This window comes from Triticum aestivum, chromosome 3D (genome assembly GCF_018294505.1).
Source record: "Triticum aestivum cultivar Chinese Spring chromosome 3D, IWGSC CS RefSeq v2.1, whole genome shotgun sequence".
NCBI lineage: Eukaryota > Viridiplantae > Streptophyta > Magnoliopsida > Poales > Poaceae > Triticum > Triticum aestivum.
Window position 1 is genome coordinate 391,327,665 of NC_057802.1, and position 27,065 is coordinate 391,354,729.

At 42.4% G+C, this 27,065-nt stretch overlaps 1 protein-coding gene and 1 long non-coding RNA gene across 14 annotated transcripts; both read right to left on the minus strand.

Annotated features, from left to right (window-relative positions):
* Window positions 1–452: 452 nt before the first annotated feature.
* Window positions 453–1,351, minus strand: LOC123074728 (uncharacterized). The gene is made up of 3 exons (XR_006436041.1): window positions 1,278–1,351; window positions 1,128–1,182; window positions 453–624 (listed from the first exon to the last, which is right to left on the minus strand). It is a non-coding gene; the product is annotated as an uncharacterized lncRNA (long non-coding RNA).
* A 2,008-nt stretch (window positions 1,352–3,359) lies between these two features.
* LOC123079110 (uncharacterized) lies at window positions 3,360–8,874 on the minus strand. Of its 13 annotated transcripts, none has more exons than XR_006437854.1 (9): window positions 8,477–8,874; window positions 8,207–8,293; window positions 8,029–8,091; window positions 6,615–7,192; window positions 6,440–6,531; window positions 5,380–5,517; window positions 5,019–5,288; window positions 4,745–4,920; window positions 3,360–3,774 (listed from the first exon to the last, which is right to left on the minus strand). XR_006437854.1 is itself a non-coding variant. In XM_044501788.1 (5 exons), the coding sequence occupies exons 2-5, from the start codon at window positions 8,260–8,262 to the stop codon at window positions 6,907–6,909; spliced, it is 435 nt and encodes a 144-aa protein (XP_044357723.1). In that variant the 5' UTR covers window positions 8,263–8,293; window positions 8,477–8,874; the 3' UTR covers window positions 6,764–6,906. The 13 variants fall into 13 exon arrangements, 6 of the variants coding, with proteins under 6 accessions (XP_044357723.1, XP_044357720.1, XP_044357722.1 ...); XR_006437853.1 differs by having other exon boundaries at window positions 8,389–8,874; XR_006437851.1 differs by having other exon boundaries at window positions 3,361–3,774; window positions 8,029–8,085; window positions 8,389–8,874.
* Between the last annotated feature and the right edge of the window lie 18,191 nt (window positions 8,875–27,065).

Consider the following 27,065-nt stretch of genomic DNA (forward strand, 5'->3'; position numbering starts at 1 on the left):
CAAAAGAATATTTTGATTATATTTCTTATTTAAAAGTAATTAAAGATGTACATGGTGGTTAATCCAGCCTTAATTTTTTACTGCAACAAGGATAAAACTTGAAACTAACTCTAGTACAAATTGAAGCTCACCACATGTACCACAGGTGCATCTGGATCACAATCTCATTCCATCCCCTCCCGAACCACACTTTGAATTTCTCCGTGTTAATTGAATCTCTCTAGCCCGCATAAGACATCTAGCAAAGCATTATGTTTATCTTATGGCAATACTACAAATAAAAACATAAAACGTGTAATCAATGGATCGTGATCGGAACACGAATACAAACCAGACAAACAATGCAAAGGAATAAAGATTATTACATTGTCCGTGCATTGCAACAAGGGCATACATATATATATTCTAATGTCTAAATATACCTTGCAATGTACCTTTCTTAGAATTAGATAAAACCATCAGTTTAGGTGTATATTAATACAAGGAATCAATGATGTTGTGACTGGAGGGGAAAATTAAAATTCATGAGAAAGTATTCATCACTGTTTATGCATTTGTACACATCGGTGATTAAGCACGTGAAGCAACTCCTCTTGGTCTCTTCCATAAAATTTCACCTTGCCACTGCACACAAAAAAAGCTTTCACTATCTTGCAACCTTGAAGTTTCTTCGGAAGCAAGGTTATCACTCTAAAATAGCATGGTCATATTAGTGACTGTGCAAGCTTCAAGATTAATAACTGATAAGCAGCCCCTTCAAATAATTGTGAATGGAACAGAAAATGTGTGAAAGTTTATTGCCTTTATCATGTCACTACAACTTGACCATGCTGATTTACGACCTGCTTCCTTGATGGATGGAGAGCGTGTATTTTGTGCAGCACAAACGAAGTAACTACCCAAGGGAGCTCTACAGAGTGAACATGAAAGATGTATATAACAAATGAACCAACTATAAAAAATTCTTTCATGCCCATTTTCTTCTTAATCTCTGATGCCCATATTCTAGCGATGTAAACTAGTCTCATTTAAAGCATAGTCAGAGAACTGCTGGCATACAATAAAAGTTTACGAAGTCAACGCAAAACTATCATATCAGCAAAAGGCATGCTTATAAGGAACAGTACCGTCGAAGCGTGTGATCATGGTTGCGTCAGTTCCATGAGCTTCCGTTTGCTTTCCCTAGAATATTGGAAATTAAAAGGTAAGGCTAATTGGATTAAATGTAAGATGTTGGCATAGATATTATTCAGTATAAAAAGAATCTCATGTTTAACCTTGTCAAGTTGCAGACTACACGGACAGAAGGCTCGGTAGGTTCTTTTTTTTCTCGAATATGCACGAGTGTGCATATCATATATTAAAGAAGAAAGGCAAAGAGTGCCTCCACCATTGGTTACAGGGTTTATATTACATGCTAATCCTCACCACTCACCCACCTCTCTACCCTAGTAAAGAAGGAAGTTACATTCCTTTTTAGAAGTCCCGCAGACGACCAGACCACACCCTCATCTCTCACTCTTTGTAACAGCTGATCTATAGACGGCCGTGCTCCATCAAATACAATAGCATTCCTGTGCTTCCACAACTCTCACCAAACAAGCGCGAATATGGTGCGTAGATCCTTCGTGCTCAAGTTGTTCACTCCCTTCTTGTCAATGGCCCACTCGGCCAGCACATCATGAGGGGAGGGGGTCCATTCTGGTTTATCCAGCGAGCCATAGATGGCCGCCCAAGCAGTCCGAGCAAAGACACACGATAGCAGTATATGATTGATCGTTTCGTCCTCTTGATCACAGAACGGCATGCATCCTAATGAGGTAGACCCCTTTGCGCAAGGCGATCCGAAGTCCAGCATCGCTCCTTCATTGCCAGCCATGTAAAGAATTTGCACTGCAAAGGGGCACGCGACTTCCATTTTAGATCCGCCGTAGGTATGACCTCCCTTCCGCAAAAGCCAGCCGCGTATGCAGATCTGACCGAGAAGTGCCCCTTCGCCTCCCACGACCAGGCTATTTATCCGGCAAATCCTCATTAACCACGACCAGGCTCGGTAGGTTCTGTTCGGGCTCTTCTAACGCCTCTTGTGGCTAAACACTCAAACATCAAGGAAAAAAGACGTGTACCACTGATCTGATTGGTAATAACAACGATACATGTCTATAATCCTGACACTGTTTTTATGTCAATACAGTTAAAGATATAAGATAGAATAAGGAGGAATAATGGATATGACTTCCATCGATAAAGGTGCAGCTCGATCTTGAAGCCTGAATAAGGGCCGCCTCGGGCTGACTGCCCTTGCCTATTTCAACTGAAACACCATCACCATGTTTTACAACAACGACGACATAGTCGTCCAAGAGGTCCATATCATCAACCTGTCCTTCTTCGAGATTGATGATCTCATCACAAGCAACCTTGACCCATCCATGGTGCTAGTTGGTTGTAGTGCCGTCCTGCGGCTGATGCTGAGATGGCAGAGGAGGCTCCACTCCATTTGCATCCAGTGAGTCCGAGAGTCCGAGTGCTGGACCAAGCTCTGCTATATGAAAATTTGTTGAGAAGAACTATATTGAGAAATGTTAAAAGAAAGTAAGAAACACATAAAATATACATGAGCTGAAGATGACGGAAGAATAATAAACCTCTTTATTTATATATTATATTTCAGACAGGAATAAAATGAAAACAGAAAAAGGGTTTCTAAAAGGAAAAATCACACTTGCATTTGCATACATTACAATATTTTTTTCATCTGCAATAACAGCAAGTTTGCATTGTCGCCAAAGTTCATTCAGGCTGGTAGGTGCAGGTGATGCTATAAGGGATAACCACTTAGGCAGAACAAGTTATTGTTAGTAGGACGATGAGCAAAGAAAAATTATGCATTGCTTACTGATAATGATGGGGATAAAATATAGTGTCTGGTCACATAACCTGAATTGCGTATAGTTCATGGCACATATTAGTGATACCACCTCGAGGCTAGAGAAGTGTGCCTCCTTTGTTTAGCATTGAACCCATGCATATCAAAGTTAGTTGATTACGATGGAACAGAAAAATGTTGGGTTAACTCTAAAAAGAGTGTCACGTTAAGGAAAATGTATCAGACTAAATTTGAGGCAAAAAAATCCCAATTTGTGGTAGACTAAGCAAGTTTTTGAGTTTTTATTTGTAATTGAATAGTTGACAGCACTTAGGATAACATGGTAGCTAGTATTCACTCAAGAATCTAGAATCACCCATCAGCAATCACCTCCTACTTGTCAGTACAATATCATATAATATTAAGCGATTCCGAAAATAAAGACATGTTCATCTACCACACCCTACTACGGTACTACCACGTCTTCATCACTGGTGAGCGATCTAATCCTGTCTCTTCCTACCTGTGAAAACACAAATATTAAATTATATTGTTAAAGATATATTCATAAGATGTGAATAAGATGGAAAAGCAATATGGCAATCAATGTCTCATCGACCCTGCAAGTTGCCAGCATACTATGTGATGATCAATTTTAGACATAATTTTCAACTACAAAAATGGCTATACTACAATTCATCATTTCTTTGTTCTGGACATTTTTTATCAATAAGAGATAATACAAGGACAAACTAAAGCGGTGTAGTACCATCAGACATGGATAATTATGCAAGGACAAACTCATGTTCAGGGCATTATGTTTGTCCGCTCCCAGCTTACTCCCTGGCTCTTTGTTGCAAATGCTCACCCAGTGGTCCAATAAAAATGTCAATCGCAGATCTATACTGCATTTCGGGGTGAACAAAAAAACCAAAATAGATTAAGAACATGCCTCTATATTCCTATTCATAGAGAATTTATAAATTTGACAAAAAATGGAACTACAATAAAAAGAACAGGTGCATAATGCATTTAAATTTTGACCAGAAAATATATCATCAAAGAAGATGAAAGCAGAGACTATGTTTATATAATATTACTGATGGTACAGAACCATCAACCATAAAACATTTGCATGTCACAACTCCCAGGTCAATCAAATTCATGTTAGAACTGTCAGTAACCACCAAAGTCTTGTATTCTACGACCCTAACCCCCTCTCCATGATAACAAATCTACCGATCGGTCTTTTCGTTGCAGGATTACGCGAATACACATGGGTTGGAGTATATTTGCCCCCATTTTAGTATAGCAAATTACAAGAAGCCTCCACGACCCCAGAAAGTAGCCAACGGGCTTGCGAATACAGTGTTGCCTGTATCCAGGAATGTTTAATTGTCTTCTTTTCTTGTTTTTTCTTTTTTTGCCTCTCTACCCCAAGAGGTTTCAGGGAGATGAGTAGGTGGTAGGGTATAGAGGCCTGACTGAGAGGGGGGAGGCTTTTGTAGTGTTAATCTGTATTATCACCCCATTAATTTGGTTCAGTGCAGGAGCTGAAGTCTTTTATAGCATGTAATAACCGACAACACAAGGAGGCTACTTACTACAGTATTTGGCCAGATTTAGTGTAAGCACCCGTTGATATAAGTTAATCTGTGTCACTACTATCTGAGCTCTGCTTACTGTACTTTCTGAATTCTTTGAACATTCGATGGAATATTCTCTCTGAATTTGAATCCTCAAATATTCGATGGACTGACTCCATCAGTGTTGTAAACTGAGCTCTCAGTTTTCTTGCACAATGATTATCAGGATAATATGTACTAATTACAATAAATTATAGTAGTAGACACAAGAAAGGCATGATGAACGAACCTTCGGTGGATCCATCGCAAGTCACCATTTATGTTGGGGCAAAGAGTCACAGAAGCCACCTTGCGAATCTCACCCATCACATCATCTCCAAAACTCTGTTATTCCTAAACGAGTCGTGAAGGGAATTTTACATATCAACATGTAGCTTCCCCTTCTGCCACATACTCCAGAGTACCCTGCCAAGTTCAGATGATGAAAAAATTACCATGGATCTCTAATCTAAGGCTTATTTTCCAGAGGCTATGAACTGTGTTTCTAATGAACAAAGATTTACCCCCCAATGAAATGACACTATGGATATACCATTCTCATCATACCCAAGTGATCTGGCAACTTTCCTGAAAGAATTGAACTTCATGTCCTCCATATAGAGCTTGTCTTGGTATACCTGTAAACGCATTTATACAAATGTAGGATGTCTACACACGCGTCCGCGTCACAAAACTACCGCAGTTCACCAAGTGCAAACTTCATCGGCAAGCATAACCAAACCTTCTTTTCGACAAAATTCTACTATCTCCTCCTGGTTGGTCACAGAAAGTACCTACAGCAAAGCTTGCGGATATTGAGTTTCAGCACAATTTTAGCGAACCTTTTAGATTTTTTGATGTTATTGCAAATATCTGTTTGCATACCTGTTCCGTCGGTTATCCGGGGTTTATGATCACCATAGCCCAAACAGTCAAACCTGCGACGCGTGCCTCCTCCAAGCACCTCTTTACTTCGAAAATATCAATCCCCCAATCACTGTCCTCGCTAACATTGTATGGTACCTACAAATCAAATTCAGTAACTTGGTCATTTCTTGAATGCAATAAAATGGGAAGTCCTTTTACACGCACTCCCATTTTACATTCTTTAAGAAAAAAATATCAGGCATCTAATCTAGAAGTTTGAAATGCAATGAACAAGTTAAGTATGAAGAATTGCGAACGCTGAGCGTTTATTTCATAAAGCTAGCACCATACCATTAGTCCCACCAGTAGCACCTTCCCCAACCAGCGCTACTGCTAAGTATGTATGCCAGTAGCGCTTGTGGGTACACGCTACTGGTACACGTTAGCTGTACTGATAGCCCTATTACCCGCGTTACTGTTAGGCTTTTCCCTAGTAGTGGTGTGGCGAATGCGTCCATGGGGCAGGAGCCGAGCGCCGAAGCGGCGGATGGCGATGGCGACCTGCGCTCCAAGAGAGGCCGGCGAGTAGCAGATGTCAATGCCAACTGCATTGCCTCATTTGTGTACATAAAGAAAAGGAAAAAAATGCATTCTTCGCAAGTTGGTAAAAAAAATTAACACATAAAGGTCAGTGCTACTTAGTACCGATGAAAATGATTTAATGAAGATACTCGAAATGGGACAAGAACAATGCAGTATGGAGTAGTGCTGATTTGATCCGCTGCCTTCAGCACATGAAATTGTTTTTCATGGCAACATAGGATTATTCTACTGTGGGACGAAAAGACCAGGAAAAGTGTGGGCAGTATCAATTGCTAAAAAAGTGTTGGAAGTATTGTCAAGATGTCTAAATTGATGTTTGACAAACATGAGAATAGCACAAAAATACTTCAGAAAAATCATCAACAAATCTCACCAAAGAATGGCAAGTAACTGGATACTTGATAGAATTTAATTGAATTATGTACAAGGAACAGAATCACAAAACCATTCCATGGTGAATGTAACAAGAAATTACCCGTCATTGTGAGGGTGTTCAACATGGCGGACATACCCCAGTTCCTTCAATACGCGTTTATCTAGCTTTAACAGGCATGTTAGCCATTCTTCCTGCAGGACAAACAAGGTGTTTCACTTTCGGAATTCTTTATGCAGAACTCAGGGTCTCAGATTGCTCAAATTCTAATTTCTACCTACTGACAAAGTCATCCAAATGATGCCAGGTTATAATGCCTCCTCAATTCGATCCTGTGGAACTCCCGGATGATGCTCTCCAATGCATCGGGCTCTCCTCCAATTTTGATGATAGCCAAACTGAAGTCGTGGAACCTCTCTGCAAGCATAAAGAAATCAGAAAATCAAAGAGTTTTTCACTTGTTTCCATTAGAAAACTATGCAACCAAATCACACACTACTACAACACTATCAGCAACATGTCTATTTTACTGCACATATACTATATTGATCACTGTTTTGCAGATCGAATTAACAGTAAAAATCCCGGCCACCACTTCTGCTGGACTTTATCATGCCCTCTGTTTGATCTACGACCGGCGGAATCGGATGGCCGATGCGCCATCTCCGACCCCGACCTAGCCGCTGTTGTTGGATCCGCGAGGGGGGGGTACCGGTGCTGGTCCTGAGTGTCAGCGGCGAGGACGCCGCCGTCGTAGCAGACGCCCATGATGGTGATGCCCATCCGGTGCTCCCCGTCGGTGCGCGCGTCGGCGGAGGAGGAGCCCATGAGCGAGGCGGCGTCCATGGCGGAAATCTAATACAATTACAACAAAACCAATAGTGAAATGATGCAAAAGGATTTACCTGAGTACAGGGACTACCACAGGTAAAGAGAAACCATTCTCTGACAAAAACACAAAACTGATGGGAAATAAAAATCAAATCAAGCAGAACTGGGGACAATACTAACTGCAAATGGAATACATTCGGTGCTTCAACATATTTCCTGGTAAAGAATTTAAAGAAAGAAATTTATTACAAATACCATCGATATGTCAATCAAATGCTGAAAAAATAGTATTATGTAATACAAAAGTATTAGAAGTGATGGAAGATGGATTCAAAACACCAATGACATGCACTCGTATTTTTAAGTCTTCATACTATAGAGTTATCTACCTGCAAGTTATATGCGCATAAATAATCACAACAGTTAGTAGCACCTACACATGGGATTAGATATTTAATTCACATAATCAGTTCTTCTGCTTCCATAAATTCAGAATTGCATAAAAAAGTATGTGTCTATCGAGTATAGATAATGATTTGAATTGTTGACGCATGGCCAATGGAGCCGTCCACTTGCCAAGTGCTTTTCTAGCATGGACGACGTGCACATGGTGCAAAGCTGGCTGAACGAGTTGATAGATCAGATCCCGGCAAGACTCGCACATGCTTAATGTTGGTTGCTTGCCCTTGCCTTGATTGATTCACACACTGGCAAGGTTGCACACATAGAGGAAGACTCGATGGATTCTTGCCGGCTAGAAACAAACACAAGCAAGCACGCAGGTGATGCCGATTTCTTTGCAACGAATGCGTGTCGCTTGAAGCAGCGGTGGGAAAACAATATGTATATAGTGATTTTACCTCATAAATTGTTTGGTGGCTCCACTCCATAAGTATGAAATTCGTGATGTTGGCAACCTGAAACTAAAAGAGAAATAATGATCTCCTTCATAAATATCAACAAAAGGAGAATGGGTTATTTGGGCGACCAATCAAAATCCCTGAAAGTTCAATACATCAGTTTGCAGCAAGTGCGTACCTGCAAAGCAATTCTTTCTCTGAGTCGTATGTGAAGCAGCTAGCACACACACACATCTTCCCATCCCATCCGCAGCATCATCCCTACCTGCACCCTCAAATCACGGAATGAGTTCCCAACTTGCATCCATAGCCAAAAGCCAGTGCAGCAATCACTCTGCCATGTAAACACAGGAAACAAACATCATAGATAGACCGAGTAGCACCGGCCTCCATCGCCTGTAGTGAGAAGCTCCGACGGCGAGCTGCTGGACGACGATCTGGCACCCACCTTCTGTCGGGCTGCTGCTACTCCGCCGCCATAGAGGCTCTACGGCGACTACCCCGGACAGATCTGGCCACAGCGACCACCGGAGTGGCAAGGCCTGGCCCTCTCTCCACCAGATCGGGTCGGGGAGGGGGAGCTCCTGGCCTTGGACGAAGGGAGGAGGAAGGCCGAGACCTACATAGGCCAGGCGCGTGGGCGCCGCCCTGCTGTACATGGCTGCTTGGGGAGGGGGTGGTGGCGGCCGCCTGGGGAGGGAGGTCGTGGTGGCCAGCTCCTCTCGAACCTCGGCGGCGGCGGCTCCTCTCCGATCTCGGCGGCGGCGTAGGGCTCCACTATGGCGGCTGGGGCATGGTTCTCGTCCTCGTAGCGAGACGATCGAGGGCAGCCTGGATCGTCAGATATTTTTTTCGCGAGGAGGCCTCGCTCCCGGTTCGTGCGAGGGGGCCTCGATCTTTTTTCGTTGGTTTCTTTTCGCGGGTCGAGGGAGGACGAAAATAAACCCGTGGAGGTTGGGCGTCTGCGGGACTCGATCGCGGGGTTTTCATTGGTTTTTTGCGGCTGAGCGGGAGGTGGGAGCAAGTACCAAAGAAGTACCAAAAAAGACCGTATTAGGTGGGACGAAAATAAAACCCGGAACGCGGACTACCAACTGAGACATTAGGAGTAGAGATGAATCTTCTACTCTTAATGGAGCAGTTGGTAGTCTCGCCGGTTAATTTTCGTCCCACCTCTCCTGGTTTATTTTTGTCCTCCCTCCCACCTCCCACTTCTCATGGTTTTTTTGGTACCTCCTTACACCTCACACTGAGTCGTCACGAACCGAAAAAACCTTGTACCGATCCCCCACGCAGTCCAGTTGCTATCCTCCCGTCGCACCCAAAAAAAGTGAACGAAAAAAATCTAAAAAAAACCCTACGAAAATTAACCAGCGAAAAAAAACCCCAAACCAATCGCACGCACGTACTAGCGAGGCCTCCCCCCTCGAGCGAGAACCACTTGCAGACGATAACATGATTAGTGAAAACTTGGTCATGACGCAAGACATGAAGACCAGGCCACTGATTTAGCTGCAGGTATTGGACGTGATTGCTGTTTTTGTATTCTTATGGTTCTATTATACCAGATTTATGTTCATTGTTGATTTATACATATTAATCAAAGTTAGCCTTATTTAGTATTTCATCTTTCAGACAATAACATGATTATAGACCAAATTGATCATGGCCGCCGACATGACGACCAGGCCAGTCAAAGTTAACCTTATTTGGTATCCATCTTTCAGACGATAACATGATTAGAGAAGAACTTGGTCATGGCGCAGGGCATGAAGACCAAGCCACTGATTTAGCTGCAGGTATTGGACACGATTCCTGTTTTTATATTCTTATGATTCTATTATACCAACTTTAATGTTGTTAAACAATTTTTAGATGACTACGAGGATAACCCGGATGAGGATTTTGGTGACAATGAGATGAATGCCACAAAATCAAGGAAATATGTTAGCGCGAGGGAGTACTATGCCTTCAAGCTGCAGGTCCGGAAAAAGCTTTTTAACATCATCTTGTTTGGGGGGCGCCTTTTCCAACAGTGGGCGGTTGACATGTACATCAAGATTGAGACAATGAGGCTTGATTGGTACTCAAAGCCAGCAAATCAAAGGTCATATGCGCTGACCTCTACCAGGTAACGTGCTTGTGTTTATACTATTAAATTGTATTACAGATGCCACTCTTTGCTTCAACATGGTATACTAATTGGCGTCAAATATTGATTTATTATAGGGCCTTGTTGACACCGTCATCGCTGGCGAGTCACGCGGTGATCGTATTGGCAAGAGAATCGTGCTTCCACGTACCTTTCCTGGTGGTGACCGTGACATGCAACGCAGGTTCCTGGATGCAATGGCAATAGTTCAACGATGGGGTAAACCGGATTATTTTGTCACGATGACATGCAATCCCTACTGGGAGGAGATAACTATTGAATTGTTGCCTGGACAGCTGCCACAAGACCGTCCAGACCTTGTGGCAAGAGTATACAGAGCTAAACAACGATCCATGATGGACTTACTGATTAAGGGTAAGCATTTTGGAGAAGTTGCGGCTTATGTACATGTCACTGAGTTTCAGAAACGAGGCCTCCCTCATGAGCATATACTTCTGATCATGAAAGCTAAAAGTAAGTTAAGGACCCCGGATGACTATGATCGGGTGATATCGGCAGAAATACCCGACAAAAATAAATATCCTGTTCTCCATGATCTGGTGGTCAAACACATGTTGCATGGTCCATGTGGCGCGCTCAAGAAAAGTTGCTCTTGCATGATAGATGGACAATGTCGGTTTCATTACCCGCGAGATTTCTGTGATGCTACATTACAAGGGAAAGACTCATATCCCATCTATAGAAGGAGGGATGATGGGGTGAGAGTTAGGATCAGAGGAGCAGATTTGGACAATAGATGGGTGGTCCCTTACAACCCATTTCTGCTGATGACATACAACTGTCACATTAATGTCGAAGCATGCTCGAGCATCAAGGCAGTGAAGTACTTATTCAAATACATCTACAAAGGCATGATAAGGCATCATTTGCGTTCGAGCAGGATATTATCAATGACGGGGGAATCATTGATGAAATTTGACAATATAGGGATGCACGCTATATATCTCCTCCCGAAGCTATCTACAGGATTTTTGGCTTTAAAATGTTTGGTGTCAGCCCAGCTGTGTTGCAGCTCCAGCTTCATTTGCCAAACATGCATACAGTCGCATTTCAGGCTTATGAAAATCTGGAAGATGTTGTCGCTCGACCATCTTCTTCCAAATCCATGCTTACCGAGTACTTTGGGATGAACCAAAAGTATCCAGAGGCACGAAAATTGTTGTACAGAGAGTTCCCAGAACATTATAGGTGGATAGCCAGTAATAAGAAGTGGCAACCGAGAAAAAAATAAGAGATCACAGATTGGAAGATTGGTGCATGCACACCCCTGCTGAAGGAGAGAGGTACTACTTGCGGGTGCTCCTAAACCATGTCCGAGGTGCCACTTCATTTGATGATTTAAAAACAGTAAATGGCAAGGCATGCGGGTCCTTCAGAGAGGCGTGTGAGCAATTAGGCCTCATTGAGCACGACAGGACACTTGATGATTGCATGATGGAGGCTGGGACATTTCAAATGCCTACTGCTCTTAGACGGTTGTTTGCGACTATATTGGCATTCTGTGAGGCAACACAAATCCGTCAGTTATGGGACAAACATCTTGCATCCATGTCTGAAGATTATCGCCGTACTCAATCGAATGAGGCAGCACTTGAGCAAATGGTCCTTAGGGATATCAGGGATCTGCTGCAATCCATGGGAAAGGATATTAAACTCTATGGACTTCCGGATCTGGTTGACGCAGATGGTTCTTCTAACTTTGACAATACAGAGGTAACAGAGGAGAGACAGGTCAAAGTGGACCAAGAACATCTAGATCTATTCAGCTGTTTGAACAATGAGCAACTAGCTGGTTTCAATGACATAATGGATCATGTGACAAACCAAAAAAGCCAGATATTCTTTGTTGACGGTCTAGGAGGCACTGGGAAGACGTACCTGTACAAGGCGTTGCTTGCAAAGGTCCGTTCGGGTCTAATAGCGATCGCAACTGCTACATCAGGTATCGCAGCGTCGATAATGCCTGGAGGCCGGACTGCACACTCCAGGTTCAAAATTCCAATCAAGCTCATTGACAACAACATGTGTAGCTTCACAAAGCAGAGTGGTACGGCAAAGTTGCTTAAACATGCGTCCTTGATAATTTGGGATGAAGTTGCTATGACAAAGCGTCAAGCAGTTGAGACACTTGATAGATCGCTGCAGGATATAATGGAATGTTCTTTACCATTTGGTGGAAAGGTTGTCGTCTTTGGTGGCGATTTCAGGCAGGTCCTCCCCGTTGTGACCCGAGGGACAAGAGCACAGATCACTGATGCTACACTGTTGAGATCCTATCTGTGGCAGAAGATCCGCAAGATACGCCTCACACGCAATATGCGGGCACAGACATACCCTTGGTTCTCGGAATACCTCCTACGGATCGGCAATGGGACGGAAGAAACAATTGGCGACGACTATGTGCATCTCCCTGAAGACATTGTGATTGCTTATACCGACGATGATGAACCTATTAACAAGCTTATCGAAGATGTCTTCCCATCCCTGCACACCAATGCTAGGTCGAGAGAGTACATGAGCACACGTGCAATTCTCTCGACCAAAAATGAGCATGTAGATGACCTGAATGACAAGATGCTCTCCAGGTTTCCGGGCGAAGAAAAGGTGTACCATAGCTTTGACTATATCGAGGATGACTTCCACAATAATTACACAATTGACTTCCTAAACTCGATCACACCAAATGGGTTGCCCCCGCATGTCTTGAGAGTAAAAATCAACTGCCCGGTCATTTTGCTACGGAACCTCGACCCTCATAATGGGCTATGTAATGGAACACGGCTTATGATCAGGGCCTTCCAGGATAATGCAATCGATGCAGAGATTGTTGGTGGCCAGCATGCTGGAAAGAGGGTGTTCATACCTAGGATCCCTATGTCGCCCTTGGAGGACACCTCACTTCCCTTCAAGCTTAAGAGAAAACAGTTCCCCATCCGCCTGAGTTTTGCGATGATCATTAACAAGGCACAGGGTCAAACCATCCCAAATGTCGGTATTTACCTTCCAGAACCTGTTTTCTCACATGGCCAACTATATGTTGCATTGTCAAGGGGTGTCTCAAGAAAGACGACACGGATTTTAGCCAAGCCTAACAAGGAGGTTGATAAATCTGGGAGAAGCACCAAAAACATTGTCTACAGAGATGTTTTAGAGGGGTGAGGTACGTGCAATAGTTCGTGTTTTCTTTGCACCTTCGATTTTGTACCTATATAACTAACTCTGAATATAACACTTTTCTCTTGTTTTATTTGCAGGTTCCATAACAGCGCACTACATAATAGGCATGAAACACAAATGATGTCGATGTGACCTCCGACTCTTTATGTTAGAGTCGTTTATTAGTGTGATTTATTTGTAAAAATCGTTGACATATTAACTGTCCCGAAATGAAAAAGTACAGACTTTAAATGTGTCACACTTGTTATTCCGTTCATGTTCTGATTACTTATAGCATTCATTTGGGAACGTAGAAATTTCAATTTATTCTGTAAATTCCAGAACATAAGATTGCTATACCAGCAAAATGTAAGCTGCTGGGATCATTGACAGAAATAATGAAATATTGCAATCTTATGATGGCTGTTTTTCTCTGAAGTGCATATGTGATTGTTCGACCTCAGTCTCAAATATAACTGGTTGAATTGCCAAGCGCACGTGAACTAACTAAATTGAAACGATCCATCTAACATATAAATGGAAGAAAGAAGTGTCAACTTCAGTCTTGACTGGACGTGGTCATCATGGAGTACTAAGTATTCTCAGTCCCTAACACTAACAACCGTCGATAATAATGTGTAAACACAACACTGAAGACAGCATAAGCAACAATGAACAAAAAGAGATAAAGGGCCAAGAAAGCAATCAATTTTTCTGAACACACGTGAGCAGCAATAATAATAAAACATAAGTACGGAACTCACCTTGATGGTTTCTTCATAACATGGAAACCTATGATGTCACCAGTCCCAATAGCTTTGGGCTGTAGTACAATATTTGCAAGGTTGCATGGTTTGATCTCAGGAATAGTGGATTATGCCGTTTTATCAAGCTCAGTCTTGAAACAATCGAAAGCACTTCCTTGGCCCCTCCTGTCAAACACGGCCATTGAGGGCACATAATTAACTAACTGCCAAGACAAAGGATACAAGAATTATATTTCTGTAGAGAATGATGAACTTTATGTACATAATAAAAAGGTATAAGAGAAAGCACACAAAAAATAGATAAACGTTCTGATGAGCCGAGCAATATTTCTGCATAAACATGTATTACGAAAATAACTCAATTAATTCTATGTGCGTAGGGTATAAAAAAAGCAAAAAAAAAAACATGCGTCCTGAGATAAATCAAAGGAGTTGCCAAAAAAAGATAGATCAAAGGAAAGCGTGGGGCCTGAGATAACAATCACGATTCCCTTGCCTCCTCACGCTATGAAAGTCCTTCCCCTGATTTCCGCCTTACATATTGCCTACAGCGAACGATCTTTCAATCAGGAGCCCACAGAAGCAACGGGTTTTGCACCGTAGGGTTTCCTTCATCCTCTCTCGCGAAGGATTGCCGCAGCCTCACACCCCTCCGCCGCGCCGGCCTCCTCCACCGCAAGTCTGTCCAGCTTGCCGTACACATGTGTCCGTGGTGAACTACCATCGTCCCCCCCATGTCTGCGTCACAATCCCCGGTGGCCTCTACGGATCAATCTGATATCATCGTGGTAATAATGATATCTCTCGATAATTACATCCTATTCACGATTTCACATCTACAAGGCAACATAGTCGCTAGAGGTGATCCAACGAAGTGAATCAACATGCCTTGTGTTATCCCGCAAAGTTACAGAGATTTCATTATGTGACTTAGGAAATTCTTTGGGCAAGATCCACCTGATTACTAGAGAGAATAGTCACGCAAGTTAGTCTCGAAAAGTTTACTGAACAATTAAAAAAAGAAATAGATACTGAAATTTAGTTGGAAAGGATGTCCTGATACCACTATGTTAAGTAAACATGAGCAGATATGTGCATACAATTTTGATGTACTCCCTGCGACCCAACATATAAGATCGATTTTCAAGCTAACAAAACATAGGGGCTGAATGTGTATGACGTGATAATAATATATGCTTTGATTTTCAGGAAAACATCGACAAAGGAGCGAAGGACGAGCATACACAAAATATGCAGATTGAATGCATGATAACCAAAGATGAAGATATGAACACCGAGTCAACAAATGCAATAGAAGAACAAGGCATCATGGAAGATACAGAAAATATGCAGATTGATGAGGTGATATCCTAACACAAGCATACAAAACCGAAGCCGACAAAGGCGGTTTTTAATTTCACATGCCATTATTATTCTTCTTATTCAGGGGGGACAAAACAATATGTAATCTATAGTATCATAATATCATACCTACGATTCTTTATTCATCTTCATAATATTTGCTCTTCTATACGTACTGAAGAATATTATATTATTATGTGTTTCAGTTACTAAGCGATGAAGAACCAGTAAGTACCGGGTAATATTATATTATGTGTGTTTCAGGTACGAAGCGAGGAAGAATCAAATGGAATAGACGACGACGATGAAGTACAGAAAAAAAAGCACACATGCCACGGATTGCAAAGTGGCAAAGGCATGCTTCCGTTTCAACTATTCCAAATAATTCTAATTCTCATTATATTATAATACTACATAGGGATTATTCTTTGTAATGTTGCTCTCAGGGATTAACCGTCAAGGAAACAAGTGAAGAAATGCAGCCAGCTCAAGACAATGAATTAGCACAAACATTCGACACCGAAGGGGCAGAAACTGTAGGGGACAAACTTGCAGAATTAAATGGAATAGCCAACAAAGATGAAGTGGAGAAAAAGAAGAGCACGCGGTCCACAGATTCCGAGGTGACAGAGGCATATTTTCTTTTCCAAGTATATGTCCCAAATAGTTCTAATTCTAATTATATTAAACCATGCATACTGATTGTTCTTTGTAATCTTGCTCTCAGGAATTAACCTTGAACGAAACAAGTGAACAAATGCAGTCAGCTCGGGATGAGGAATTAGCACAAACATTTGGCACCGAAGGGGCAGACACTATAGGGGACACAATGAGAGAATCAAATGGAACAGCCGACAAAGAAGTGGAGAAAAAGCAGAGCACGCAGTCGAGTGATTCCGAAGACTCTGAAGTGACAGAGGTATCTTCTCTTTTCCAACTATGTCCCAAATAGGTCTAATTGTAAGTATATTATATCCTGCATACCCATTATTCTTTGCAATGTTGCCTCCAGGAATTAACCTTCAATGAAACAAGTGAACAAATGGATGCAACTGAGGACAGAGAATTAGAACTAACGTCTCGCATGGAAGGGGCACATACAGGGAAGCCTATCCGACTGCATAACAAACCTAAGAAGGCACAAGACTACGTGGTGGCTCCAGAAGGCACGGACAAATCCTTCTATGCCCTGCTTTTGCTACATTTATTTTCTTTGTTATTAATAAATGTTGTTACTTACATCATGATAGATTACGCCTGCACTGGCGATGATTGGTTTGTGATTGAAAATATCATGTCTGAACCAAACGATAAAAGAAATTTAGTGAGCATCGACGACTCACATCTCCAAAGAAAACAGTTAGAACGTCTATTACTCCCCGAAGAATTCCTTGGCGACGAAGTAAGTATATGTGTCTTTCAGACAAGACTGCTGTTTTAACATGAGTTTCTATTCACTCCTCTGACTAAGGTGTGCACTTCATATTGCAGATCATAGACGCATACATACATTGCATAAGTGCTAAAGAGCATCTACAGATGAGGTCAGGTGGAAGTGTGTTCTTAGAGAGTGCATGCATCTCTAAGATGATAAAGGAATTTAGCTCTATACGGGATGACACACCAAGATGGGTATTAAACAGAGCTACAACTTATTTGGAACATGATATGGTGAGTCTCAGTTCCATATAAATGTTTGTATAGATGGGACCTAAACTAACAAAAACCCTATTTTCAGATATTCATTCCAGTTAACATTGAACACTTCCATTGGTACCTAGCAGTTATAAATGCCGGGCAGCGATGCATCCAGGTGCTCGACTCGCTAGGCCCAAGAATGAGCCGCAAAGACCTCACCGCTATGGTTAGTCATTAGTCCCACTGCACCATCTTTTGATAAGACGATTTCTGTTATTGTTCGGTTGTGATGCTAATACTTTGTCATTTATTCATTCAACAGCTCAAAGGACTAGAAAATGTATTCGAATATGCATCGCTTCAAGTGGAACTAAAAACTGATAAGTGGAAAGACTTAAACATCTCATCATGGCCAAGGGAAGAGTGTATTAAGAGCAAACTGCAAAGAGACTGGTATACCTTCTATATCTGAATTAAACTTTAGTCTCAATATCTGAATTTCTATCTCTGGACCATGTGGCGGCAAGCAAGCAAATTAAATTGGTAAACAGTACAGTGACCAACTGATTCAGCACTAGAGGCCGACAGTGATAGCACCAAGCGAAATTCAGTAATTATGACCAGCAAATCATTAAACTTAGTCTGAATATCTCAATTCAATCTCTGGACCATGTGGCTGTAGGCAAGCAAATTAAATTGGTAAACAGTGCAATGCCTATCTCATTGAACAGTAGGGCCTGAGAGCAACTAGATTCAGTCAAGCATGCAAGTGAATCTAGAGCAGCAGAAAAATCAGGGAACCAGACCTATGAAATCAAAACGAGAGAGAGGTAGAGGGAGGCTTTACCTTGGGTTGCTGCTGCCCCATGGCTGGGCGTCATCCCGTGAGAGAAGCCTCACTCCTCCTCTCCCTGCATCAAGTTGGTGCAGGTGCGTGGTGAGTTGGAGGCTGGCTGCATCCATTGGCGTGTTGAGGTCTCCTGCAGCCCAGCACGAACACCATCTCAGGGAAGGGAAGAAGAAGAAATCCAAGAGGAGAGGAGAAGGGGGCGGACCTGTATGTCGTCGGGGTAGCCTTCCTGTCCCGGAGCCACAGGGTAAGGTCGCCGGAGCCACGACGGAGCAGATCAAGCGCCGGCGCACGCGGATCCAGCGCCGGCGAACGCAAATCAAGTGCCTCCTCGCCCAGCAGCACCTCCTCGCCCAGAAGCCTCACTCCTCCTCTCCCTACGGGGTGTGAGAGAACTAGGGTTGGGGGCTGCCAGAGTGGGCGTAGGTGATGGGGAGCAAGGCGGCCATGGGGAGGAAGAGGAGAGCGCACGCGGTGGATGGCCCCGGCGTCGCCAGGAGGAGTGAGGGGCGGCGCAGAGCAGATCGCCGGGCCGCCGCCTGTGGATGGGGATGTCGTGGCCACGAATGAGGGAAGAATGGGGAGGAAAGGAGAAATGAGGGGGCGGTGGGAGTTTGACTGAGCTTCGAGTGAGTGTGGCGTTGTCCGAAACAAAAATACACCGTACTGTGTTAGATCATCTAAATACACATTATATTTCATAGGGCATGTCCGGTTCACTAAGTTTGTGAAAATTTTGTTTTCATCACGGCTTGTTTCAGTCATGATCATTTGATGATTCTAAAAGTTGTTTTATACAAATATCTATAAATTTGATTAAAAATGATTGAGTTTATTTAAGTTTTATATTTGTAATCATGCAGGTCATCTTGTGGTCTATGGATGGTAAATTTGATGGAGTACTTCACTGGAGATATGTTGTCTGACATTCCTACACAGGTATTTTTTACTGTGTATCATTATATTTATTCTATGTTGTATCACTATTTAACTCTTATTACTGTTTTAATAGGAACATATGACAGATTTTAGAACAAAACTAGCTGTCATTTTAGTGGACTCAGAATTGAATGATGATAATATAAGAAATCGAGACATGGAAGAGGACGATAACAACACAGATCCCACAGAATGTATGATTCTGGATAGACCCCCTGAGAATTTCAAAATATCAAATACATCAACAGAAGTTGAGCTCATCTCGCGGTCATTTATTCTTTCACCGTCTGTCAACCCAACAAACGATGATTTAATAGATGAACTTTGCTTGTTCATCAGTATGGTTGATGATGTCGCTCTACTAGAGTAAGCCATATTTTTTATTTCATTTTCTATTCCAACAAATTACTCTGATGTCATTATAATTTACAGAATTTTGATTTTACAGGAGAGAATGGGTGAAAAGCTCTGATCCGTACCCTATTAGCTTAAATTTGAGACAAATTAAAAACATATTAAGCAATGATGAATACATGGATATTCATTGCTTTAATATGGCTGTGCGAATACTAGCGCGCCACGAAGTCCAGCTTCTCAGAGACATTCCATCTCACTATATGGATCTGAACTTTTGTGTAAGTTACTATAATCACGTACTACATTTTTTTCTCATTGCACTAATATTTTCTCATTCGTACTTTAGTCCATGTTCCATTGTGCACGAGACTCAAGTCATCGTGAACATATGGAAATTGCTACATTGAAACGGTTGTTCCATAGCTGGCCTGACAGTAATGACTATCATATCTCTCAATGTGATATGGTAAGATTTTTTTTCATTTGTAACAGTGCTTTACTTGGTCTTAATTAATATTCTATGTATTTCTAAACTATTTCATCATTGCAGATTTTATTGCCTTGGTATATGTTTGGGTTATTTCTATTATTTGTCTTGGATCAAAATAGAAAAGTTGTCTCAATTTTCGATCCGATACCAATACCTACTTTCGGAAAGAATGTACTTAAAACCGTGGCCGACAATCTAAACCTTGCGCTTGAAGTTGCAAACCCTACATTCAAGGATGATATCTCTAAATGGGAATGCATAGTTCATGATGCTCCAACAAACTCACACTGGTATGATTCTTTTAAACTCATTACAATATTAGTTGATTCATTCAACGCACATTATGTGTTTATTTCATATATGCAGTGCCTTGTCTGGTTATTTGGTTTTTAATTACATGCACTCATTGTGCGATGGAAAGCTATATTTTCCCATACCCCAGGTGACTATTTACACCATGCTTATTTGTATACACATTGCACATACAACTTGTTATAACAATGTTGTATAATGCCAATGTAGGATGGTTTTCAACTGAGGAAGCAATTTTTGGTGCATATTTTAAAGTACGAAGAGAATGAAGCTCAAAACAATATCCCATACATTGAACGAAGCATCATTGATCGCATCTATAGATGGACCTTCATTGCTTCAAAAGATGGACCTTCAAAACATGCTTAGTTGCGGTTTTTAGAATATGTTCTTGTAGCAATTATAATATAATTATTATGTGACAGTGAATTTTATGTGAAGACATGTTTATGATATGTGTGTTGGATCACAAATATGTCGCACTTTTTGAAAAAACAATTTGAGTGACATGATAACATTTAGTAGCGATCTGAATTTTCTGTAAAAATCATTTTAGTATTATATCATGTAAACATATTTTGTTTGAGACGTGCGTTGCACGTGCATGCTTACTAGTCTACTTCTAATGGAGCAGTTGGTAGTCTCGCCGGTTAATTTTCGTCCCACCTCTCCTGGTTTATTTTTGTCCTCCCTCCCACCTCCCACTTCTCATGGTTTTTTTGGTACCTCCTTGCACCTCACACTGAGTCGTCACGAACCGAAAAAACCTTGTACCGATCCCCCACGCAGTCCAGTTGCTATCCTCCCGTCGCACCCAAAAAAAGCGAACGAAAAAAATCTAAAAAAAAACCTACGAAAATTAACCAGCGAAAAAAACCCCAAACCAATCGCACGCACGTACTAGCGAGGCCTCCCCCCTCGAGCGAGAACCACTCTCACGCACGACTCTCTGCCCTCATCCGCCGCCACCGCCGCTCCATCCCTTCGCCGCCGCCCTCGTTCGCCGCCGCCGCCGCTCCATCCCTTCGCCGCCGCCCTTGTTCGCCGCCGCCGCCGCTCCATCCCTTCGCCGCCGCCCTCATTCGCCGCCACCGCCGCTCCATCCCTTCGCCGCCGCCTCTCGATCTTCTGCCTAGGGTTCCCCACCGCCGCTACCCCTACCTCGAGCGTGGGCGGCCACCGGCGAAGGATGCCCGCTCCCCCTCCTCTCCGGCCACACCGGTCTCCTCCCTAACCACAAAGTGGGCGCACGCGGTGCGGGCTCCGGCGAACGCGGTTGCGCGCGATCCAGAGGCCCGCCGGCGCCCACATCCCTCGCCTCTCTGGTCGCACGTCGCCTCCCTAACCACGAAGTGGGCGCACGCGGGGTGGGATCCGGCGAACGCGGCCGCGCACGATCCAGCGGCCCGGCGGCGCCCGCATCCCTCGCCTCTCCGATTGCATGTCTCCTCCCTTCCTACAAAGTGGGTGCACGCAGGGCGGCCACTCCGCCAACCGACTCCAGGAGCTCTGCTTTCGCAACGGCAACATCTACATCAAGCTCGGCCAGCACATCGCACAACTGGTACGGAAAGGAATTCCTAACTCTGTGAGGATACGCCTGAATTCACTTTGGATTCATCTGTGGTAAGATTGCATAATTTTGTGGCTGAGGAACAGCTGCTTGTTTGCTTGTACTACCACAGGTGTATGTGCAGACGATGAGGGCGCCGATGCTCAAGAGGTCGTCCGCGGAGTCATCAAGAAAGATAATGGAGAATTGCCACAAACTGTTAGTTCCTTCATTGCATCACGGCATTGTCTTACACCCTGCTGAAGTAACTCGGTTGTTGTATTGATTAGCAAAACCAAACAATCAGACTGAGTGTGCTTAGTTCAGTTGTTGGCCAACAGAGTATTCACCTTGAATCAGAACCTGGATTTATGCTCAGCTTGTTTTTAGCTTAGAAGAAACTCTGACATAAAATTTGGCTTTCCCCTATTCCCGGTGGTGTAGGTTTTTGCATAATTCTTCCTTGTCCCGCTTGCAAGTGCTTTTCTTGTGCAAGTCCATGTGTCCACAACACATGATGGGGAAAAAGTTGCTGTCAAGATTGTTGTTATTATATAAGAAAAGACTGCAGTTCATTCGTTCACTTATGTTAAGTTTGAACTCTTCAATTATGACAGAAGAGTTCACCAGCATGTTGTCTGTCTTTCACTTTTTTGACCCCTGTTTTGGCTTACTGGTTCAACACGATCACTTGGTGGATACTTCTGTAATAGATATCGCCACCGTGGATTTAGTAGTGAATGCTCTTCATTATATTTTCCCTAAATTTGACTACAGGTAAAACCAGTCAATGGGTGCAACTGTTCTTTGTCTATTACCTTGTTCTCTCTCTCCCTCTTTTTTAACATACCACCTCGAAAGCTTTTAGACTTATGCTAATTTTTAGAATTAGTTATGATGGAGAGAAGGACTCCGATCTGGATGCTTTGACTGATGGCGTCTTACCGAAAAATGGCAGGTGGTAGTGTGATATTGTCGTGAATTTTGCTCTCTTCTTTTAATTAGCTTTAATATGAAATATCGCCATGCTTCTATGTAGGCAAGTATGTTAACTGGGTTGATGTGGAGCTAGAGAAACCTGAGAGGACATAGGAGGTGTTATTGTGAAGTGTGCTAAATTGTGTTTTTTAGGAAGACAATCATCTTATACTAAAACGGAAAGACTAAGCTCAATTCCATGTTTCAAGCCTTGTATACAGAAACGCTCTAATTCATACTGGACTGCTATTCCTGACATGGCAATGGTTTCAGGGTATTATTTGAGCTGATATGGAGGGACTACTTCAGATTTCATCCAGCAAAATATGGGAACTCCATTTTCTTACTAGGTAAATAAAATATAAAATTGTATCATTCTGAACTTTTGCCTTTCATGTATATTACCGAAAGGATGCACACATGTTTTTCTTCTTCTGTGATCTCCTGTGATCATTAATTCTGAAAGAAATCTGCTGTGATCATTAATTCTGAAAGAAATCTGAATAATTGCCAGAGTGAGGAGGAAAAAGATTGATTTATATTTTCCGCTACTTGTCAATATGATGGCCCGTTGTAAATAAATGAGTCCTGGCCATCACTTATACTTGGGAACTACTTTTCAGTGATAGCTGTATTGACTAAGGTACTATTTTTTCTTTCTTAAATATTGATTTCTTCAGTGGTGTGTGTTTTACTTTACAGTTTTGATAAGATTCCATTGCCAACACACTTGTTTTCTTGACAGGGAACTACAGCGGGCTTATGCCTACTGAACTATATTCGAAACTATCAGAGTGTATAGCAGATTAGAGCAGATTACAGCAGCCTTAAAGGTAAAATGATGTGAACATTTTTTTCCACAATACATAGGTAGTACATAGTAGTGGTTGGTGTTGGTTTAATCAATTATCAAATGTTTTGCCAATAACAAAAAATTACCTTCCTCGTAAATTTATTGTCCTTCTGTTTCATGGTCCAGCTGATTCGTTGTTTGTCAAAGCTCTTGTGGATAATCAGACATGGGGTGCATGGCAAAATTAGGACAGACTGAAGGCAGCGGATTCCGCGTTGGCCGTGCACTTTGAGGAGAAGACATTGTCTTTGTATAAGTGCCCCTACAATCATCTCTTTACAGCAGAGATAAGGCCTTCAGGCAATTTGTGATTAATTGATGACATTTCTGAAGGGAGATGATCCTCAACATTTCATAGTTATTTTTTGTACTGTTGTAATCTCAAATTTCACATTCGAACTTAACTTGTTATCAAATAATTTTGGAACAAAATTTTACTTTTACCTGCCCTCCACAGAACCAAAGGTTCACGAGGACTTTTGTTGCTCTAATGCTTCTTCGATGACCATCTCGCCGTTCTCCCTTGCAGATAGATATGGCCGCATAAATCGCACCGATGGATCCAGTCCTTCGCTAGGTCCAACCTACCCCGCACCAGCCTCAAGCACGTGAGACACTGTTACCTTGTGTTTTACTCCCTCCGTTCCAAAACCACGACGAGTAATTTGGAACGGAGGGAGTAACTGGTTACCACAATCGAATCCATTTTTGCCCAGTTAAATTAGTTAGCTCATTTTGTTGATAACTGAGTTGCATTGGTAATATATACTGAACTGTCTTTGGCATTCTGTTTTGCAATATATTCTACTCCCTCCGTCCCATAATATAAGAGTGTTTTTTACACTACACTAGTGTAAAAAACGCTCTTATATTATGGGACAGAGGGAGTAATTGTCAGGATTTTTGCTACATTTTTGGTGTGTAGATTTTAGGGACATTAATGTAGTGCTAATGCCTTCCGTGCAGGTTATTCAGTCAACGCATATTCTGTCTTTTGGCATGTGTGTGCTTGCTCTTGTGCTCATGTTGTAATCGTGACCTGTAATCAGTCCATGATCCTTGTGTGACCAGAAGTTGGGCATAACTGCATTATTACTGAGAAGATGTGAATATTAACTTAGGGATCGGAGCTGAAGCTCTAGCCGATAGCAAAGATATAAAGTCTGTGCTCTGTCTTATGTTTGCAAGTATATTGATGTAACTTCACATCTTGCCCCCGTATTGGGCAGATGCTTCAGAATGGAGTCACTCCTATGTGTATTGCCGCTGTAATCACACAACATGAATTTTACCTTTTTGTGATCAGAAATTCTGCCAAGAAACTTGTTGGATTAACTACGATTTTGTCCTATTTACTACTAGCATTTATTCTTATCTCTCAACATATTCTTGCCCCTATCTAGGATAGTCGGAAGAAGAGAGCTTCGACTGGGAAACAGCGTGTTGAAGACCACCCAAAACCTGTAAGGCCCGGATTACTCAGAAATCAAGGACTCGCTGAATTCTCTCCAGATTGATGCAATTATATGGGGAAAAGTGGATACAAGGGAGGATTGCGAGAGAAGATACCCCGTCTTCCGTACGATAGCTAGGGTTCTACCTACTTCTATGAGATAGTGAATATTCCATACATGCCCGACCAAGCCTCGGAGCCGGACTTATAACCTGATCAGTTCAACCGCGGTGACAAACTGTAGTAACGGTTAGTTTACAGTAATTGCATTAAACAGATGAAACGGCGAAGACCACATCTGAGTCGTTGATCTGCTCTGAACCGGTATCCTCGCATCTTGACCGTTCGTTATTTGAATCTTCTGTTGTTCCTTCTTCTCTTCTTCAGTAGTTGCGCGGTGCAGGTCCTGACAATGCCGCTGCCATGACAATCACCTTGTCCTCGAGGCGAAAAAGCTTGTGGCCAGGGAATGTCTTGTTGAGGAACGCTGCGTCTTCCCACGTGGCATCATCTGGAGCCAAACTCTCCCATTGGACCAAGCATTGGCCGACTGGTGTCTTGTTCCTTTGTATCACTCTGCGGTCTAACACTGCAACAGGAATTGTCTTAACATACCCTTCTGGTGTGACTAGTGGCACATGGGGCAGTGGTACAACCCGGTGACCAATGTGTTTTTTCAGTTGGCTACTGTGAAACACATGATGTATATTTGTTCCCTCTGGTAACTGTAGCTTGTAAGAAACTTCCCCAATTCGTTCCAGGATTTTGTAAGGGCCATAAAATTTTGAACTTAGCTTCAGAGATCCTCTCAAACCAAAAGCATTTTGTCTGTAGGGTTGTATTTTGAGAAATACCAAATCACCTACTTCCAACTGTCTCTCTGTTCTCTTTTGGTCAGCAAAGTGCTTGATTCTGCTTTGTGCATGCTCCAGGTTTGCTTTCAATCTTTGCATCATGTGCTCTCTTTCAGATACTGTTAGAGCTGCCTCTGGAGACAGTGGCTGTGTGACAGCAAATTCTCCAATCTGAGGTGGTTTGTATCCATAAAGTGCCTGGAATGGTGTGCATTTCAGTGAAGAATGGTAACTGGTGTTATACCATAGCTCTGCCAATGGTAGCCACTTCATCCACTTCTTGGGCTCATGAAAAACCATTCCCCTTAGATAAGCTTCTAAGCATTGATTTACCCTTTCGGTCTGTCCATCTGTTTGTGGGTGAGAAGTAGTGCTAAATCTGATCTGAACTCCAAAAGCTTGAAACAACTCCTGATATAAAGCACTGGTGAAGATTGAGTCTCTGTCAGACACAATACAGATAGGCAGGCCATGCAACTTAATCACATTATCCATGAGGGCTTCAAATACTGTCATCACTGTGTAGGGATGAGCCAATGGAATGAAATGTGAATATTTGGTTAATCTGTCCACCACCACTAGAATAACTTCCTTGCCCTGAGAATTTGGTAGAGCTGTAATGAAGTCCATTGTGATGTGTGACCAAGCCATGTCAGGAACATGTAGTGGTTGCAGTAGTCCAGGAGGGTAAATGTGTTCCACCTTGTTGAGTTGACACACAGGACATTGACTGACAAACACTTCAATATCTTTCTTCATGTTTGGCCAGTAAAAGACTTTCTTGATTCTATAATAAGTGGCTTTAATTCCTGAGTGGCCCCCTATTGCTGATGAGTGAAAAGTGTGCAACAGCTCCTGTCTGAAGTTAGTGGTTGCTCCCACATAGATTCTGTTTTTGTATTTTAACAGTCCATTGTGAGTAGTAAACTTTGGATTTTCCTCCACATCTGCAGCCACTTTCTTTAAAAGTTTGTCAGTGTCCTGATCTGCTTGGTAACTTTTCTTCACATCTTCAGTCCAAGCAGGAATCACTACAGTGATATTGTTGCACTGCATGTTTTGTACACTGTCCCTTCTGGAAAGTGCATCTGCCACTTTATTTTCTTTCCCTTTTTTATACTCAATGGTATAGTCATACTCCAGAAGTTTAAGTAGCAGTTTGTGTTGGACTCCTTCAGTTAATCTCTGAGTAGTCATGTACTTTAAAGACTGCTGGTCTGTTTTTATGATCAAAGGATGTCCCCACACATAGTGTCTCCACTTTTTCAGTGCTTCCAAAATGGACATTGCCTCCTTCTCATAG

Bases quoted from the DNA above. Each gene is read 5' to 3' on its own strand.
- LOC123079110 (XM_044501785.1), bottom strand. From the start codon at position 8,262: ATGTGTGTGTGTGCTAGCTGCTTCACATACGACTCAGAGAAAGAATTG. The intron at 8,092-8,206 runs GTACGCACTTGC...TTTCTCTTTTAG, and splicing joins GAGAAAGAATTGCTTTGCAG to TTTCAGGTTGCCAACATCAC. The intron at 7,385-8,028 runs GTAAAATCACTA...ATTCTTTACCAG, and splicing joins GCCACCAAACAATTTATGAG to GAAATATGTTGAAGCACCGA.